This window comes from Oncorhynchus mykiss, chromosome 8 (genome assembly GCF_057628025.1).
Source record: "Oncorhynchus mykiss isolate SJ-2025 chromosome 8, ASM5762802v1, whole genome shotgun sequence".
Classification (NCBI taxonomy): domain Eukaryota; kingdom Metazoa; phylum Chordata; class Actinopteri; order Salmoniformes; family Salmonidae; genus Oncorhynchus; species Oncorhynchus mykiss.
This window is the reverse complement of record NC_143029.1, coordinates 68,351,956-68,368,695: the sequence shown is the minus strand read 5'-3', so window position 1 is coordinate 68,368,695 and position 16,740 is coordinate 68,351,956. Positions and strand designations below refer to the sequence as shown.

The 16,740-nt window shown below is 45.5% G+C and overlaps 1 protein-coding gene across 32 annotated transcripts in view; it reads right to left on the bottom strand.

Annotated features, from left to right (window-relative positions):
* Positions 1-16,740, bottom strand: part of map4l (microtubule associated protein 4 like) — a 77,205-nt gene that overhangs the window by 19,257 nt on the left and 41,208 nt on the right. For 11 of the 32 annotated variants that reach the window (XM_036986010.2, XM_036986011.2, XM_036986012.2 and 8 more), the window contains exon 6: positions 13,873-15,162. The exons of 12 other annotated variants lie outside the window; for them this stretch is intronic. In XM_036986010.2, the coding sequence (XP_036841905.2) occupies positions 13,873-15,162 (1,290 nt within the window). Of the gene's footprint in view, positions 1-26; positions 1,400-12,883; positions 13,848-13,872; positions 15,163-16,740 lie in introns of those variants that run through there. 9 more of the 32 variants (XM_090182370.1, XM_090182371.1, XM_090182372.1 and 6 more) reach the window with 2 other exon arrangements.

Genomic DNA, 16,740 nt, shown 5'->3' with positions numbered 1-16,740 from the left:
ATAGGCCTCAAATCATAGTCACCTACCATCCATGGAGCTTTTAGTATTGATGTTGAAGGTTTTTCCACTGAGGGGAACCGGCAGTAGGACACTCTCACTCTGGCTCTGTGACATCCCATTACCAGTACCCCTCCTGGGTGGAGGGGAGTTGGGGGCCCTGACAGGGCTCAGTGGGGACAGAGGAGAGAGTGTGGGTGACACAGTCTTTCTCTCCCCCCCCACTGTCAGAGAGCGTTGGACCGCTGAATGTGGAGACTTGGACCCCATAACATTACTTCCAGATGAGGGCAGGTCCACCAGTCCGCCAGACTGCCCTGGGTACTTGGAAAAGTCCAAGCTACCTGGCACAGACAGGTGGGAGCAGTCAGACATAGCGCGCCTCACGGCTTTGTGTTGTTGCTCGGTACCTCCTCCTCGAGGTAGAGTAGGCCCCATGTCCTCGTCACTGTCCTCTGAGAATCCTGACACAGTGCAGTCTCCACCCTTAGAGTAGTTGTCGTTGACAACACCAATGACACAGTAGTTGGCTACAGGTGCAGGTGCAGCAGGAACAGTCTGAACAGCAGGCTTGAGGCCTGTTTGGGGCAGTCCAGAGAAGGAGGGATTCCTTACGCAATTGTCCACCTTCTGTGTGTTAGGGAATGGTGAGACATCCCGCTGCATAGCAGGGGACCCTAGCTGGACTGCGGCTCCATTGGCCCTGTGTTTTTGTCCTGGGGTGGAGAGGAGTATCCCGGGTGAGGCTGGAGAGGACGAGGAGGAGAGGGGACTTGTGGGGCTCTCCCCGGCGCTGCCCAGACCAAAAGACGGCCCGAGTCCGACACCCATCCTCCCTGGCACCTTAAGGTCAGACAACTCCACCTTGAACCCTGATCCAGATTGTCCATCAAGGAGGCTTGAGAGCTTGTCCTCGTCGGTTAGCCTGGGTACTCCTGGGCTGCCACCGAAACCAAGTGGTCCCATCTGGTCTTGCTGCCAGTCCCAGCCCTGAAGGGCCTGCTGAGGAGACGCCATAGAGCCAGAGGGCACCTTGCCCAGCTCAGTGTGCTCACAGAGCTGTCCACCACCACCACCCTGCTGCTGATTGGAGAGAGAAGACATCCTCACCTCTCTCTCTCGATCTCTCTCTCTCTGCTTCTTCCTTTGATGGATACTCTTTATTCTTCTAGACAGCTAATCTTCCCTTGGAGGTAAGGAAGGCTGTTAATGTACTATATCTGTGTTATATGGTGCGTCTGTGAAGCGCAGTCTATGTGTGCGAGGGAAGTAATTGTGTGTTTCTCTCTGTGTCTGTGCTCTGATCAGATGAGTCTCTGAGGATGAACTGAATGCTGCTCCCTCTCTCTCCCTCTCTCTCTCCATTTCTCCCTCTCTCTGACATCACAGCCCTAACAGAGCTTTGGTCACATGACTCCACGGAACATATCCCTATTTGCGAGAGCAGATTCTCGACTCATGCCTCCCACCAGTAAGCTCAGTCAAACACACACACCCACCCACACACACCCCCACACACACAAATGAACGTCACGTACACAGAAATGTACGTCACTAACACACAAATACTAATACACACACCCTCCCTTGGTGTCCTATAAACCGCAGTTCTGACTCGTCAGGCAGCTTGGCATTACAGTAGAAACTTAGCAAACAGAGAGAGTAGCTTTGGGGGATACAGTGCCTCAGTTTCCACAGCCATTCTACTTGAATGAATCTGTCCTCACTGTAACAGCATCCATTACTGCTACACATCTCTTCACGGTTCTGGTGGTATAATGTGCTTTTCCATGCTGTTCTGTCATCTCCAATTCCCCCCCCCTATCACCCTGTTCCATGCCCACTACTGTACCCACTGCCCCTCTCCTCCTCCCTGCCTTCCTGCCCCCATCAGGGGCCCTGGTTGTACATCTCTGGCTCCTGGCCCTGGACCCTTTGGCTCTTTTGTTTATTGTGTTTTGTTTGTGCACTTGGTTGCGGACACTGTGTTCCTCCCCTCTGCTGTAGCCACATGCGATGGGCTACTCTGTTAGGAAGGTATTGAATGACTGCCCTCGAAAAAGAATGTGTGATAACTCTCCATTGACATAGCGGTTAGTGCATTGGGCCAGTAACTGAAAGGACGCTGATTTGAATACCCTTTACCGACAAGGTAAAAAATCTGTCAATGTGCCCTTGAGCAAGTCTCTTAACCCTAATTTGCTCCAGGGGTGCCGTACTACTATGGATGACCTTTTAAAACAACACATTTCATCTATGCGGTGTATGTGACAATAAAAAACATATTTTATCTTTACCCTTCAAAACCACAAACATCCACCTCATCTCTGAACTGAATTCACACCCACCCACATTCTTCACACAAACACCGCGTCGAAACGTTCACAACAACCTCACTGATTCAGTCCTGGACTAGACGCTAGAACCCCTCCCTCTTGGCAATTATGGTAGAAGGCAGGCAGTGATTATTCAAACCTTGATGACACCCCCTTGCCCCCATCCCACCTCCAGCCCCATGAGGACTGGGGCCAAATAAAACATAATTAAATATAAATGAATGAAGATTAGGTAATCGCCCCCAAAACAGTCCAGAATTTACTGTAGGAGGAGATAACAAGGGGAATGAGCACAGTACAGTGAGGTTGATTGATGTTGATGAGGTTGATTGATGTTGATGAGGTTGATTGATGTTGATGAGGTTGATTGATGTTGATGAGGTTGTGCAAAGCAGGTCATCAAATCAAAGGGTGGCTATTTTTAAGAATCTAAGATCTAAAATATATTTAGATTTGTTTAACATGTGTTATTTCATGTCTTCGCGGTTATTCTACAATGTAGAAAATAGTACAAATAAAGAAAAAACCTTGAATGAGCAGGTGTATCTAAACTTTTTACTGGTATTGTATATAGTTACCAAATAGCAGTGTTTTCTACAGCCCGATACAGACACAGTTAGAGAAAACTCACACATCACAAGGCAACAGCCAAAGTCAGCCACTGACAGCCACATCCCCAAAACAGAGTTTTTCTCTCTGTTCATTAGACCATGGTAATGGGACTGCTTCTCATGAATGGACATTGTTATGCAAGACCCATGTCCAACATATTCTGTCTGTTTATGTTTACATCTCTCACAGAAATATTACTCTAGCTTTAACGACACTCATAATCCATGTTGTTTTCTTCTCCTAATCATAAAGACACATACAAAGGTCTGTCCAAACAAACATTGCACAAAGCATTTCAGTTCAAAGCCAAATGTAATTTATCATACAATTCATCATACAATGCTTCACTGCAGGGAACGAAAAATGTTCTTGCGGGAAATTGACCCCAATTATAATGACATGTTCCAGTGTACCACTCTCTATGTCTGTGTCCAGTGGGAATGAATATGTCTTTGTTGAATGTTAGCATACTAGTATAAGAAACAATTATACTGAGCACAATCACCCAACCTCGTCTCAGAGCATTTCGTAGTTGTCCGGGATGTAAATCCGGGACACTCCATTTAGTATGATATATTACATTTTGTATGGTATGTATTAATTTGTGGATGTTCATCACCCAGTTTTGAATGATATGTTACGAATTACAATTTGTAATATATGTTACGAATTTGCAATATATGTTACGAATGTGTTTACAAATTTGCAAAACGTATGATATGTTACAGATTCTAGCTAGGTGGTTAGGTAGCTAACTTTAGCTAGGCTGTGGGTTAGGGTCAGGGTTAGGGTTAAGTTTAGGAGCTAGTTAAAGGGTTAAATTTAGGGTTAGCGTTAGGGGAAGGGTTAGCTAAAAGGGTTAGGGTTAGGGGAAGGGTTAGCTAAAAGTTGTCCATGATGAGATTCGAATGCGCCACCTTTGGTTTGCTAGACCTTTGCCTGACCAACCACCCTACTTTTGTTTTTGCCTTAAGTAAACATATGTTCTATGTAACCATACCAAACGTAACATATCATTCTAATTTGAGTGTCCCGGGTTTATGTTTACTATGTTACATCTAGTCTATGAGACCAGGCTGAATCGCCTCATACCATAACAGCCTTTGGTGTGATAAGACTTTTTACAAGGTGAACATTCAAAACCAACAGAAAGACATTGTTTGAGAAAAGGAAATTAAGAGGGTAGTGGCTGGTGGGCCATGTGCAGTAGCAATCCTCAGCCATCTACAATATGCCATGGATGTTTTGGGAGGGCCTCAGAACTCAGAAAAGGACGGGGAGAGTGACAATATACAGCTTACAGTCCATGGTCTTGCAGGGGATAGAGCACGGAGGAAGTCTGTCAGAGAATTCTATTTCTGGCATCCAACCTCCTGACTGTCACACCCCATTTTTTCCTTGGCAGTCCTGAGTAGCTCTATCTCCACGGAAACCACCTCCCATATCCATGGCAACAAGCTCCCAGTCAGAAATAGGCTGCTATGATTATGGTACGTGTCGTCTCAGCGACCCAGGGAGTCTGGGAAAAGGGGTTGGATCGTAACGTCGGAGGATGAGAGATAAAGGGCAAAGGAAGTATGGAGAGATTGAGAGGAGGAGGAAGATTGATGAACACAAATAATGAAGAAGGAAAAAGAAGAAGCAGAGGTAGGGATGGGAAGAGGAGGCAAAATGATGGAGAGAAAGGACAATAGAAAAGATGGAGACTCATCTCACTACACTCATCCCATCCCAGGTCTTCATTGGTAGCTTACAATCTATCTTGTGGAATGGCAACAAAATTGGGTTAGAGTGCAGCCAAATGCAGTGTCACATCTAATGAAGCCGCAGAGTCATTAATACACACATCTGATGGTCCAGTGGACTGAAGAGCACACACTAATTGAACAAAATTCAATCATTCTGCCAAATTATGTTCCCAAACAAAAATAGTGTAAAAAAGGGAAAAGCTTGAGACATGGAAAAAGACCACAGTGGCTGTGAAGGGTTTATCTTGGCTTTGTAAACATAATGTGTCTGGCTGAGAAATCAGAAGAAATACAATTAGATGTCTTTCAATTGATTCCTCTAATAGCCAATGAGTGCTAGCAGACATTTGAGGAAGATGTTTTCTAATCAAAATGATCCGAACGGTGAATAGCCTCATATTTGCAGTACATATAGTATGTTTTGATCATACCACAGTATGTTACCTCACTGTGGGAGCAACGTAATGTAAAGCAATGTCTAGTGTCAACAACAACAATGCGGTCCATATGGGCATAGTGACCTGGTAAGGTGGCTGAACCCTTTGTAAGGGAAAAAGCTCATACAAATAGTTGTATTTTAGATTAATGCTATTGTTTATCAAGTGCCCTAGTTCTGATCCTGCTATCATTCAATATTTATGTCCAGCTTCAGGCCTATTTGTAGATTAGGTGACTTTATTACAATGTCCGAGGGAATGTCTATAGGGGGGGCAGCAGGAGGGGAAGTAAGAAGTGAATGAAACAATAATACAAATGTTTTTGCCATGATGCTCCTATAATGCGTGATGGAAGTGGGGCTCGTGTGGCTGAGGTCCCTGATTATCTTCAAATCAAATCTAACTTTGTTTCTCACATGCGCCGAATACAACAAGTGTAGACTTTACCGTGAAATGCTTACTTACAAGCCTTAACCAACAGCACAGTTCAAGAAAAGTTAAGAAAATATTTACCAAATAAACTAAAGTAAGAAATAATAAAAAGTAACACAATAAAATAACATTAACGAGGCTATATACAGTGTGCAGTGGTACAGGTTAGTGAAGGTAATTTCTACATGTAGGTAGGGGTGAAATGACAATGCATAGATAATAAACAGAGAGTAGCAGCAGTGTACAAAACAAATGCAGGGGGGGGGGGGTCAATATAAATAGTCTGGTGGTCATTTGATTAATGTTCAGTAGTTATGGCTTGGGGATAGAAGCTGTTAAGGAGCCTTTTGGTCCTAGACACACCGTTTGCTGTGCGGTAGCAGAGAAAACAGTCTATGATTTGGGTGACTGGAGTCTCTGACAATTTTATGGGCATTCCTCTGACACCGCCTGGTATATAGGTCCTGGATGGCAGGAAGATTGGCCTCAGTGATGTACTGGGCCTTACGCACGGCCCTCTGTAGTGCCTTACAGTCAGATGCCAAGCAGTTGCCATTCCAGGCGGTGATGCAACCGGTCAGGATGCTCTCGATGGTGCAGCTGCAGAACTTTTTGAGGATCTGGGGACCTATGCCAAATCTTTTTGGTCTCCTGAGGGGGAAAAGGTTTTGTCGTGCCCTCTTCACGACTGTCTTGGTGAGTTTGGACCATGATAGAACTTGAAACTCTCAACCCGTTCCACTACAGCCCTGTCGATGTTAATGGGGGCCTGTTCGGGCCACCTTTTCCTGTAGTCCATGATCTGCTCCATTGTCTTGCTCACATTGAGGGAGAGGTTGTTGTCCAGGCACCACACTGCCAGTTCTCTGACCTCCTCCCTATAGGCTGTCTCATCGTTGTCAGGGATCAGGCCTACCACTGTTGTCTCGTCAGCAAACGTAATGATGGTGTTGGAGTCGTGTTTGGCCACATAGTCGTGGGTGAACAAGAAGTACAGGAGAGACTAAGTACACACCACTGAGGGACCCCAGTGTTGAGGATCAGCGTGGCAGACATTTTGTTGCCTACCCACCTGGGGGCGGCCCGTCAGGAAGTCCAGGATCCAGTTGCAGAGGGAGGTGTTTAGTCCCAGGGTCCTAAGCTTAGTAATGAGCTTTGTGGGCATTATGGTGTTGAATGCTGAGCTGTAGTCAATGAACAGCATTCTCATCTGGGTGTTCCTTTTGTCCAGGTGGGAAAGGGCAGTGTGGAGTGCGATTGTGTCATCTGTGGATCTGTTAGGGCGGTATGCGAATTGGAGTTGGTCTAGGGGGTCTTGATGTGAGCCATGACCAGCCTTTCAAAGCACTTCATCTTCTTGGCCTTCCTGTGACACCTGGTGTTGTAGGTGTCCTGCACCCAATGGTGCACCCTCTGTAGAGCCTTGCGGTCAGCGGTGGTGGAGTTGCCGTACCAGGCTGTGATGCAGCCCGACAGTATGCTCTCGATGGTGCTCCTGTAGAACACTGTGAGGGCCCTCGGGACAGGCCTAATTTCTTCAGCCTCCTGAGGTTGAAGAATCGTTGTTGTGCTTTCTTCACCACAGTGTCCGTGTGGTTTTACCATTTCAGCTCCTCTGATGTGTAAGACGAGGAACTTGAAGTGTTTGACCATCTCCACAGCGACCCCATTGATGAGGATGGGGGCATGCCCATCCTGATTCCTCCTGAAATCCACAATCAGCTCCTTTGTTTTGCTGACAATGAGGGAGAGGTTGTTTATCTGGCACCACACCGTCAGAGTGCCTAACTCCTCTCTGTAGGCCGTCTTGTCATTGTTGATAGTCAGGCTAATTACTGGGGACAGCCCGTCAGGAAGTCCAGGACCATTAGCTTTGTGGTGAGCTTAGAGGGTACTATGGTATTGAAGAATGCGCTGTAGTCAATGAACAGCATCCTCACATATGCATTAATTTTGTCCAGGTGGGTGAAGGCAACTCCACCACCGCTGACCCCAGTGTACAGTGCAGTGTGCAGTATGTGTGTGCAGTACGCCTTGTGTTCGACCCACTGAATTGCGCCTCCACCTCGTGTCGAAGGAAAGCCAAGTCTCAGAAAAACAAAGTATGTTGCAGAATCTGAAAGTAGATGCTCGCTCTGAGATTGTCAAGATTGTTCACAAACTATTGTACTACGAACACAAGATCTTATTCTCAATCCAAGATCCAAGAACTTGTTTCCACAAGTGAAAAGTGATTACATTGATATTCTCTGGATTGAAGCTTAAAATCAAGTCATCAAGAGAGTCTGTTTCTATTCAGATTATTATAATGACAACTTATCTAGTTATAATATAATGAAATGCTATTCAGTAACTAAAAGTAATGAGTGGCTAAAAGTGGGACTGTGTTCGCCAGTGATGCTATCTCAAGCAGAATCTTCACAGGTGTGTCGCAGCGCGATCAGTCCTGAAAGGATACCATTGAAGCTGTTTTTCCCGAGAGGTGTTGCACAAAATATATACAAAAGCGATTGGATCATCTTCAACCAGTCAGAAAGCAGAAGCCACAGCACCGCATTTTTAGGAAGTAAAACAACACTGGCCTTCTTTCTAGAGAAAGTTATTTTGAGCACCAGGACAAAAACATGTTAGCTAACGTAGCTCCTTACTACTAACTACCTTTTTTTAATTTAAAAATGCTTTATTTAACCTTTATTTAACCAGGTAGGCAAGTTGAGAACAAGTTCTCATTTACAATTGCGACCAGGCCAAGATAAAGCAAAGCAGTTCGGCACATACAACAACACAGAGTTACACATGGAGTAAAACAAACATACAGTCAATAATACAGTAGAAAAATAAGTCTATATACAATGTGAGCAAATGAGGTGAGATAAGGAAGTAAAGGCATTAAAAGGCCATGGTGGCGAGGTAAATACAATATAGCAAGTAAAACACTGGAATGGTAGATTTGCAGTGGAAGAATGTGCAAAGTAGGAATAGAAATAATGGGGTGCAAATTAGCAAAATAAATAAATAAATAAATTCAGTAGGGGAAGAGGTAGTTGTTTGGGCTAAATTATAGATGGGCTATGTACAGGTGCAGCAATCTGTGAGCTGCTCTGACAGCTGGTGCTTAAAGCTAGTGAGGGAGATAAGTGTTTCCAGTTTCAGAGATATTTGTAGTTCGTTCCAGTTATTGGCAGCAGAGAACTGGAAGGAGAGGCAGACAAAGGAGGAATTGGCTTTGGGGGTGACCAGAGAGATATACCTGCTGGAGTGCGTGCTACAGGTGGGTTGCTGCTATGGTGACCAGCGAGCTGAGATAAGGGGGGACTTTACCTAGCAGGGTCTTGTAGATTACCTGGAGCCAGTGGGTTTGGCGACGAGTATGAAGCGAGGGCCAGCCAACGAGAGTGTACAGGTCGCAGTGGTCGGTAGTATATGGGGCTTCGGTGACAAAACAGGTGGCACTGTGATAGACTGCATCCAATTTATTGAGTAGGGCATGAAGGCTATTTTGTAAGTGACATCGCCGAAGTCGAGGCTTGGTAGGATAGTCCGTTTTATGAGGGTATGTTTGGCAGCATGAGTGAAGGATGCTTTGTTGCGAAATAGGAAGCCAATTCTAGATTTAACTTTGGATTTGAGATGTTTGATGTGAGTCTGGAAGGAGAGATTAAATTCTAACCAGACACCTAGGTATTTGTAGTTGTCCACATATTCTAAGTCAGAAATGTCCAGAGTAGTGATGCTGGACGGGCGGGCAGGTGCAGGCAGCGATCGGTTGAAGGGTATGCATTTAGTTTTACTTGTATTTAAGAGCAGTTGGAGGCCACGGAAGGAGAGTTGTATGGCTTGAAGCTCATCTGGAGGGTTGTTAAAACAGTGTCCAAAGAAGGGCCAGAAGTATACAGAATGGTGTCGTCTGAGTAGAGGTGGAACAGAGACTCACCAGCAGCAACAGCGACATCATGGATGTATACAGAGAAGAGAGTCGGACCAAGAATTGAACCCTGTGGCATCCCCATAGAGACTGCCAGAGGCCCGGACAACAGGCCTTTCGATTTGACACACTGAACTCTATCAGAGAAGTAGTTGGTGAACCAGGTGAGGCAATCATTTGAGAAACCAAGGCTATTGAGTCTGCCGATGAGGATGTGGTGATTGACAGAGTCGAAATCCTTGGCCAGGTCAATGAATACGGCTGCACAGTATTGTTTCTTATCGATGACGGTTAAGATATCGTTTAGGACCTTGAGCGTGGCTGAGGTGCACCCATGACCAACCTTGGCTTGAGCAAAGAGATGCCAACTGAACTGAAGCCATACAGTAGCTGTGAACAGCGGTACTTTGCGTTCATCATCAACTAAACCACCCCCACACCCTTAGCAGTGTTGGCAAGTGGATGTTTCTGGTTTTCAGGGATACAGTATTTTCAACCTAAGTGGAGACACTGCTCACATGTCTTTCTACACCTGCTACCTTAGGTAGTAGTTCATCAGAGGACAGTGATTGGAACAATGAAATGGTGAGGGCACCAAGCTCATGTCTTCTGCTCCTAGCCAGATGGAATCCATGTAGGGAAAAAAAATGTAAGCTTGTGAGACTTCTGGATGGTTGTATGAGGTTAGCTTTAACATTCAAAGCAACAGCAAGAACTATTATATAAGCACCAGTCATTTATTGAACCACCAGATGATGGCCTCTTTGGTCAAGTAATACATCATAAAAAAGTGCATGGATTTTCGATACTAATCAATATGTAAACAACACTTAAATAGCAGCCGTCCCTTTACTTGACTTCAACACATTCGGTCCAGTGTGATGATATGCACTGTGACATACAGAAATGCACTTAAAGCCAGCAGCATGATGATTACGTATTTACTGAAAGGTAAGCTATACCTTAAAAAACAAAAGACTGTACAGCACTGCCCATCTCAATCAGTACTATAGTGGTGATGCTTTGCCAGACTGGGCTGGCTCTTATGGATGGTATCTTTGCCAGGCTGGGCTGGCTCTTATGGATGGTATCTTTTCCAGGCTGGGCTTGCTCTTATGGATGGTATCTTTGCCAGACTGGGCTGGCTCTTATGGATGGTATCTTTGCCAGACTGGGCTGGCTCTTATGGATGGTATCTTTGCCAGACTGGGCTGGCTCTTATGGATGGTATCTTTGCCAGGCTGGGCTGGCTCTTATGGATGGTATCTTTGCCAGGCTGGGCTGGCTCTTATGGATGGTATCTTTTCCAGGCTGGGCTGGCTCTTATGGATGGTATCTTTACCAGGCTGGGCTGGCTCTTATGGATGGTATCTTTGCCAGACTGGGCTGGCTCTTATGGATGGTATCTTTGCCAGACTGGGCTGGCTCTTATGGATGGTATCTTTGCCAGACTGGGCTGGCTCTTATGGATGGTATCTTTGCCAGACTGGGCTGGCTCTTATGGATGGTATCTTTGCCAGACTGGGCTGGCTCTTATGGATGGTATCTTTGCCAGGCTGGGCGGTCTGTAATCGGCTGACCAGAAAAATTACTATGCAGCAGAGCAGAGCAGAGTAGTGCAGAGTAGAGCAGAGTAGAGTAGGGCAGAGATAGGCAGAGTAGAGTAGAGTAGAGTAGGGTAGAGTATAGCAGAGCAGAGCAGAGTAGGGAAAAGCAGAGCAAGGCAGAGTAGAGTAGAGTAGAGCAGAGTAGGGTAGGGTAGAGTAGAGTAGAGTAGAGTAGAGTAGAGTAGAGTAGAGTAGAGTAGAGTAGGGTAGAGTATAGCAGAGCAGAGCAGAGTAGGGAAAAGCAGAGCAAGGCAGAGTAGAGTAGAGTAGAGCAGAGCAGAGTAGGGTAGGGTAGAGTAGAGTAGAGTAGGGTAGACTAGAGTAGAGTAGGGCAGAGTAGAGCAGAGTAGGGCAGAGTTGGGCAGAGTAGAGCAGAGTAGAGTAGGGCAGAGTAGAGCAGAGTAGAGTAGATTAGGGCAGAGCAGAGCAGTACCAGTTCACAAACCGGTGGTGGCGTGGTGGGATAACCCTGACTGCAGCACCGCACAGCCTCTAAGCCTCTGTCTCCCTCTGCCTTTTTATTTGATTTATTTAACCTTTATTTAACCAGGTAGGTTAGTTAAGAGCAAGTTGTCATTTACAACTGCGACCTGGCCAAGATAAAGCAAAGCAGTGCGACACAAACAACGACACAGAGTTACACATGGTAATAAACAAACATACAGTCAATAATACAATCCAAAAAGTTTATATACAGTGTGTGCAAATGAGATAGGATAATGAGGTAAAGCAATAAATAGGCCATAGTGGTGAAACAATTACAATATAGCAATTAAACACTGGTATGGTAGATGTGCAGAAGATGAGTGTGCAAGTAGAGATACGGGGGTGCAAAGGAGCAAAACAAATAAAATAAATAACAGTATGGGGATGAGGTAGTTGGACGGGCTATTTACAGATGGGCTATGTACATGTGCAGTGATCTGTAAGCTGCTCTGAAAGCTGGTGCCTACTGCACAAACCCAGATCACCGGCTATAAAAAGACAAGGGCTGCATGATTTATGTAACTGCAAAAAAGTCCCAGCCATCAATATTGCATTAGGGAGAGGAGGATGGAGAGGGAGGGAGGGAGGGAGAGAGATAGGGGAGATGGAAGAGAGAAAGAGAGAGAGAGGCAGCAAAACAGAGAGGCTGCTAGGGGGAAAGAGGGAGGTATGAAAAACAAAGATGGTGATTGAGGGAGAAAGTTGTGGGATGAGGATACAGAGGGCAGTAGAGGCTAGTCCCTCACTGTACTGTCCCTCCACACACCAACCCGCCTGCCCGGTCATCTGTAAATAACCCATTAACAGACTGCTGAATGGGGATGGTTGAGTTGAGTAAGGGAATGTGAGGGGTGCAGACAGACAAGCAGTATGCTAACGACTTCCACCATTTGTCAACCAAAAACACCTGTGTCATCAAGGAAGGAGGAACAGCGTCTCTACAACAACCTTACACTGCAGGGTAACAACTTAGGAAAGCAGTGTTAACTTAGCTATCAGTCCTTGGAATCTCCAACCGAGAAACCAAAGTAAGAAGAACCAACACAGAACAGTACAGTCTCTGAACTAGGCCAAACTAACGCTCAAAGCAAACTAGCCAGGAAAAGTGCCAGCTTTTTCCTGACATGGACAATATCTCAACAACAGTGAGAGGCAAAGTCCGAGAAATCTTGAACAGAACAAAAACCTGTGGCAAACATTTGTACCAAATAAGGAAATAAATAAACACTGAATTTGACGTCATATTATTCCACTGATGAGAAATCTAAATATTCTCAAAGGCAATAACGGAAATGTGACTCACCTATTTAGCATCATCATCATCATCATCATCAGAGCCATCATCAGGAGACGCAGTACATGTGGGTGAGAGAAAAGACAAAACATAGCTGTCAGTCGTTTCAGTTTGCCTATTAATCATGCAAACATTTACATGACAACTTGCACATCGAGCAATTTTCATTGTATTTTTGATCTCCAATCAAAAATTGGCTGAAAGTAAAATGTGTAAGTGTTTTAAAATGGTCAAATTGCATAACTAAGAATTCCAAATAGGAACACTGAGATATTCAAAATGGTTCTGAAAGTGAATTCACAAACACAAGTAGAAAGAGAATGTGAAAGAAAAGCAGTTAGTGACTCCTCAGTCAGCTCATGGCTATTTGAGGAATTAAAAGCATAATTTAGTCAGGGAAAAAGCAATCTCTTGAGAGAAAGAGAGAGAATCACACTGTAAACCAACATCCCTTTGATTAGAGAAGAAAGGTTGAATCAATGTCAAAGAGTTAGGGTGTAGAATTACTCATTGCAATTTAGGATAATGGCATTCAGGGGGGAGAAAGCTAGCTAATTATATCCCAAGAGTGGAGTCACTCAGGAGTCACACACATAGTAATCTACAGAGACAGTAGAGTAAGTAGTATATGATTACAGTGTTAGAAAGGAGAGGGATATGAGGTAAAACGAGCTGGGCAGTTACACAATCAGGTAGGTAGACAGCCACATAGCAATGAATGTGTTATTATCATGATCATCATCATCATCATAACAGCACTACAGAGACTGGCCAGACAGTCAGTCAGGATAAAGGGACTCAAGGCCCAGCCAGTAGGGACTCATTCAGATGCAGTCAGATTAGCGAATAGTGGTAATTAGTTAGCATGTTACTAACAGTGCTATTAAACACACAATGGCCGAGCAACAGCAGGCCCAGTCCACAGAGAGAGCCATGCACTATAATGTCATCATACACCCCCATACTGATAGATATGTCCCCTCTTCAGTGTCACCAACCTTCCAGCAGGGGGGGCTCTGGCAGCGGTGGCTCCTGGTGCTCTGTGAGTGGCAGTGTAGTGGGGATAAAGGGCGGGGCTGCAGGGTTGAGGCCTGAGCACACTGCAGGGCGGGGACTGTGAGTGTCATGATCAGGCTGGGAGGAGTGGCTAAGCAGTGGAGGAGAAGTGCACTGGAAAGAGGAGGAGGTGGTGGTGTTTGGAGGAAGGCCCTGGGGTGTGGTGGTCTGAGACAGGGCCTGTGGCTGTGAAAAAGGGGTGCTGGCTGAAGGGGTTTGCAGGACAGAGTCTAGGAAAGAGGTCTGTGAGACCTGGGGGCTGAAGCCTGGGGAACACTTAGGACCCAGTTGCCTCTGGTCAGTAATAGATGCGTTGGCCTCACGACTACAATGATCAGAGGAGGCTTTGTCAGTGAAGGACAGAGCTGCCTCCTCCTTCTTGGGGGGTAGGACATCTTTAGTGGCTAAGGTAGGGGGCATTTTGAAGTCATCAATACACATGGGTTCATAATGGAGGGGAGCAGAGGCAGTGTTTTTAACAGGAGCCTCAGCCTCCCACTCCATGTTTACCTTGGCTGGAGAAGGTTGCTCAAACATGTTCAAGTTACTAGTGGAAGTGTCTGTTAAGGCAGGGTCCTTGTTGAGGATGTGACTTGGTTTGGGGTTCTCAGTGAGTGGCGGCGAATTGGAGGTGTGAGAGGGTTTGGTGTCCTCTATAAAACTGCTAAAGGGGTTAGTCTGGGGGTCGGCTATGAGGGAGGAGATGTTCTCTAGGGTTGAGCTTAACGGACCGGAGGCCATCACCATTGCAGACACAGAGGCTGGGGTGGCATGGGGTGTCGTGGGCTCCTGGGGTGTTGGCCCCCACTCCTCTGGCAGCTTCATCCTGCTCTTATTCTTCCTGCCCCTGACCCTACCCCCTCCCCTCCCTCGGATCTCACACTCCCAGCTCTCCTCCTTGCTCGGGGAGGACAGACTCAGCGGGCAGTCCGAGGCTCCGCTCTCTGTCTTGCCCTCCTCCTCCTTCGAGGAGTCCGGAGCCTCTTCCCTGTCCATGAAGTCATACAGCTCCTCTCTGGGCCTCCTTTTCTTTTTCTTTCTCTTCTGCTGCATGCTGCCGCTGTCGACCCCCTCGGTCCCCCTCTCGTCCCCAGAGCCAGTCTCCTGGCCGTGGGGGCTGAGGGGGTCGGAGTTGGGGCTCTCCTCCACTGAATCGCTGGGGGAGAGACTGAGACCCTCTGAGGCTTGCAGCCTGGACTCACCATCTGCCAAGGGGTTTGGGTTTGTCCAAACTTTTTGATGAGCAGAGAGGAGGAAGGAATGTCACTACCCATAACAAAGAAGACCAAAAACCAATTGCCAATCATCTCCAGAAGAATCTGGGTATATCTTATCTGCTCATAGAAATTCAGACCTACATTTATGAAACTCAACAACTGAGTAGAAAATTATCTTATTAAACTACAAATAAAAACGATTCAATAAATCAAATTGTGACTTGAGTTTTGAATTTCTGTATGCTACATGAAATGGTGCCTGAGGAAGGACCACAGCATCATCAAGGACCCAACACACCCCAGCTACGAGCTGTTCTCTCCTTTACTGTTGGGGAGACGGTATCACAGAATGAGGTCTGATAACAAGAAACAGTTCCTATCTACAAGCCATCGGACTGCTGAATACTTGAACTGGACTGACCACCTGCACTGACTCTCCACACCTTCGCGCACGCACACGCGCATGCACACACACATGCACACACGCATGCACACACACATGCACACACGCACACCACAATTGATGCTACCACTCTTATTTACTATTGCTAATACTGCACAATTGAAACACTTGCCCCCAATCCCCCCTTTCTCTAATACATGTATAAATATTGTACTATAAATCCTACCTTCCTGTATTATATTTATGCTAAATGTTTATTTTCTACTGAGCCATTTACTTTGTTCGTATTCTTATATTTATTATTGTTGTTGCATTGTCGAGAAAGAACCTGCAAGTAAGCATCCTAATAAAACTTAAATAATATTGACACAACCACCACTAGAATTTCTTTACGGCCTGGCCAGTAGGCTAATAGAATGTGACTTTTAGGCTTCTGGATTACATGGTAGCCAGAGAGACAGTTTTTTTGTTTGCAATGTTCCGAGATTGCAGCTGATTGGGTGTGATTCTCTCTGGCAGGGCAGGGGAAGAATGGAGATTGTGCTGACACTGAGCAGTGTGGTGTGTGCTGTATACTTGACAGCACATCGCGTGAGTAGATGAGCATATGAGTGAATGTGTAAGTAACTGACATGCTGCAGAACAACAACAGAGGCAGGTCACATGGACAAACACAGATAAACAATGAACCCAGAGGAAGGGGTCATGTGACATGGGGAACCTAGTACGAACACACTGAAGAGGACAATGTTAGTAGTAGACCATATTAACACAAGAAAATCTAAATCATTAAATCATAGAGCATACACACTGAAAAAACATACATGCGGGAACAAACGAAAGATACTATACACATAAAAACATACAGCGCATGTGTTTTTTTATATTTTGTGATAAAGACATTACAGTGGGAAATTGTCTCTCCATCCATGTTCTTCAGTTAATACTGATGGTATACCCCAATACTTCACATGACAGGGCAGAGAGAAATTAAAAATAATAATACCCTCCCCACTTTAAAGGCAATCGTTAATGATAATGGCTTTCTCTCGAAATTGTGTATCCTTGCCCTCCTCTCTAATTGATTGATGGGCTATTTTCCTCAATGTCCTTTACTGATTATGTTGCCATAAAAAACACATTTGTGCAGGTAGCATTATCATCTATGTTTCATGCAATATTAGTATTTA